At 51.2% G+C, this 3,083-nt stretch overlaps 1 protein-coding gene across 1 annotated transcript; it reads right to left on the reverse strand.

The window, feature by feature from the left end:
* Positions 1 to 21: 21 nt before the first annotated feature.
* LOC128276812 (neuromedin-K receptor-like) lies at positions 22 to 2,980 on the reverse strand (the record flags this gene model as incomplete). The annotated part of the gene is made up of 4 exons (XM_053015273.1): positions 22 to 599; positions 728 to 818; positions 2,539 to 2,639; positions 2,748 to 2,980. Coding segments are annotated over 4 exons (1,003 nt in total), but the record flags the coding sequence as incomplete, so codon positions are not given.
* Positions 2,981 to 3,083: the final 103 nt, after the last annotated feature.

A 3,083-nucleotide genomic window follows, 5' to 3' on the forward strand; every position in this document is an offset into this window, starting at 1 on the left:
TGGTTGTGGTGGTTCCGGTACGGGTCACTTCCGTTGGTGCCGGAGCCTGGCCTCAGCGGAGCTAGTTCGTGGGCCGCATGCTCGACGGTGGTCGGTGCGTAGGACCGTAACCGATAGTCATCGTCGTCGTCGGTGGTGCTGGTGGCGACACCTAGCGCCAGCAGCTTCGAGCCACTCAGCAGACCCGTCTCGCTATCGCACAGACCCTTCACCGGCTGACCGCCGTCGTCCCAGAACGGCCGTGGGTTCTTCTCGCGGATCGAGAATGTGGTCGCAGCCAAGCAGCTCCCAGCAGCCCCGCAGCTGATCGGAGAGTAAACATCCTTCCGGTGGCCCACGCCCAGGTCCTGCAGCGGGGTCGGATAGTGGTGACTCGGCGGCGGGAACTTGAACGCCAGCGGTAGCTGCTTCGGGCCGGCCGACCCCGACCGTCCGGTGCTGAGCTTGTTCCGGATCGACGAGGTCGCATAGCTCGAGCGGATCGAGCTGACGCGCGTAAAGATGGACGATGTTTTGTCCGGCTCGTTGCCGTGATTGTGGCCATAGCTCTGGCCGCGCTTGAAAGGGTAGCGCTTGCGGAACTCCCGCTTAAATTTCTCCTGAACCCAACGGCGGACAAAGAGCAAGAAATCAATAACTCATCTAGGCCCCAAGCCATAACGCCAAGGCGGCCGGATGAAACGTCACATCCAACACCGAGGCCCCGGAAAGGACTTTATTAACTTACATTGTAGATGCCGTAGATAAACGGGTTGTAGCAGCTGTTGCTCATCGCCAGCCAGTCGCACACGAACCAGATAATGTTGATGAAACGATATCTGTCGGCCCGCGCGAAGCACGGGGGGACGAACGAGAGCGCAGAAGTGAGGTTATGTTTGTTTTCGATTGGTTGAAATATATTCATGGTGCCGCTGCCTGCCACACTCTTGGTAAGGCGATGGCAAATCGGTGAATTGTTACAGGCATGACACGCCGAAGGCAAATTTATGGCCGGTATGGTGGAATAATCTATTCTATTAGCTCGGACGTAGCCACGAGTCTTCGGGTATCTCAGAAGGGTTCCTCTTGCTGTTTGATGGTTCCAGGGCTTTAAACCTTTAATTCTCTCTACTTCATTTACGCATTTACCCCTCGGGTGAGATATTTTACCCATAGAGTGTAAGACAGATGTTCCCAAAAACGGTCACCGTGGTCTAATTCCAATAATTGAGGTAGCATTTTAGCAAAGGGAGTAGCAAAGACCCTCGAGATCTTGGAGACTATTATGAAGAAAACAAGTGGCATTGAATGATAGTAAACCTAATCTGATTTATAAAAGGAACTTTAGTTGAAATAGAACACCGATTGAAAGTGACGATAACGAAGCTCATGCCCTATAACTAATACTGATGCTGACCCAATGACCCAATGAGCTATCGCTGGTCTACAAGTTGTTTTTGGATGAACTACTTCTTTGTATTGATCGAACTCTAAACTGACGTAAAACACAGAAAGGTTCATAAAAAAGTATTAAAAGTGTTGTCGATCAAAAATAAGCGCTTGTCAGTTATGTTGCGATATGATTTGCAACGTTTGAGTGACATTTACAACACGTTTCCTGGAAGGTCCCGTTTCGCATACCGTTTCACAGATAATCAGCCTGTGCCCTGAAAACTATCCGTTCGATGTTGGCTTCCGACGGTTAGCCAGCGATGAAGCCAGGCTTCATCGTCGCAAACAATCAACTTTACATAATCCAATGGAAAATTTATTCAAAACGCCACATAGCTCGAAGAAGACATTGTTGGTGGGACCTTGCATGGAAAGCTGGCCAGCCGCAGAGGCCGCAAGTCCGAAAACCCAACAACCCAACCCGATTGAAGTAATACGAAAAAAGTGTCCATGTATTTTATTTCCTACCGAACTTTATCGCTTCTAAAACTACACCGAAAATGAGGAATTATGCTAATGCTCCCGATCATCCCGGAGCGCGAATGACGCTACTTCAAGCTACTTCGACTTTAAGGGTTCAGGCATGGCGCGACCAAGAGGGCCGTAATGCCATAATCCTACTAGTACTACTAGCAACACCCAGTTCCAGTTCACGTCTGAACCAGCCACCCGACCGAAAACTCTCACACCAGCTGACAGGAGGGCGTGGCGTGTGGTTTGGCTACGGATCGCGCAAAACGACGCCGAGGTCGTTCAGAAGTGGGCGAACTCTTCACCATGGGGGACAACACAAGTGACCTAACAAGTGACTGTTTTCTATTCAATTTCCAGCCCCAACTGACGGGCGCCGACACCGGAATAAGTGCCACAAATGGTTCGTAACCACCAGAAACCGAATACAATTGGCACTCGTAACACTTTCGCTCGGTGCAGGAATGGGCACACGTGTTGAGCTCGGCGGCAACAGGCCCAGCATCAACCGAAAATGAAACATGCGACAAGTATCATCACCGGACACCATCGCTCGCCTCTACCCTGATGTTGCCCTGCCACTTTTTTTCTTTTTCGTCCTTTTGTGATTTTTTTATTCCTGCCGTCGCTACTTACTCATTGATTTCCGGGAACGTCACGTGCAGGATGTTGTAGAGTTGTAGCGGAAACCAGCAGACGCCAAAGAGGGCGACGACGATAATCAACATTTTGATGACCTGTGAGAATCGAGGCGGGGGAGGGAAGATAAAGCCCGGCAGCAGGGCAAGTTATAGATACTATTGCACAGCTGCTGGCAGCTACTGGAGCTGGCCTCAGACTCAGACCTTCTTCTTGTTCTTCAGCATCGTGATGTCGCGCGAGTCCTGCGCATTGCCCGGCGTCTTCGAGCCCCACAGCCGGAACGCCATCTGTATGTAAACGAAGCTGATGACGAACAGCGGGATGAAGTACTGGACCAGCACGAGCACGTAGCGGTAGAGCTGAATCTCCGCCTGCTCGAAATTGACGACCTTGCAAAACGGAACCGTGACGTTGGTGTACGTGTCATTCGTGCCGCCTGTCAGCGAGTGAGAGAGAAATGTGAAAATGCAGAAAAAGGACTCTATAATGGTTGGGGGGCGGCCTACCGAGCGCTATGTAGTAGACGGGACGGACTCGCA

The sequence above is a fragment of the Anopheles cruzii genome, unplaced genomic scaffold (genome assembly GCF_943734635.1).
Source record: "Anopheles cruzii unplaced genomic scaffold, idAnoCruzAS_RS32_06 scaffold02540_ctg1, whole genome shotgun sequence".
Lineage (NCBI taxonomy): Eukaryota > Metazoa > Arthropoda > Insecta > Diptera > Culicidae > Anopheles > Anopheles cruzii.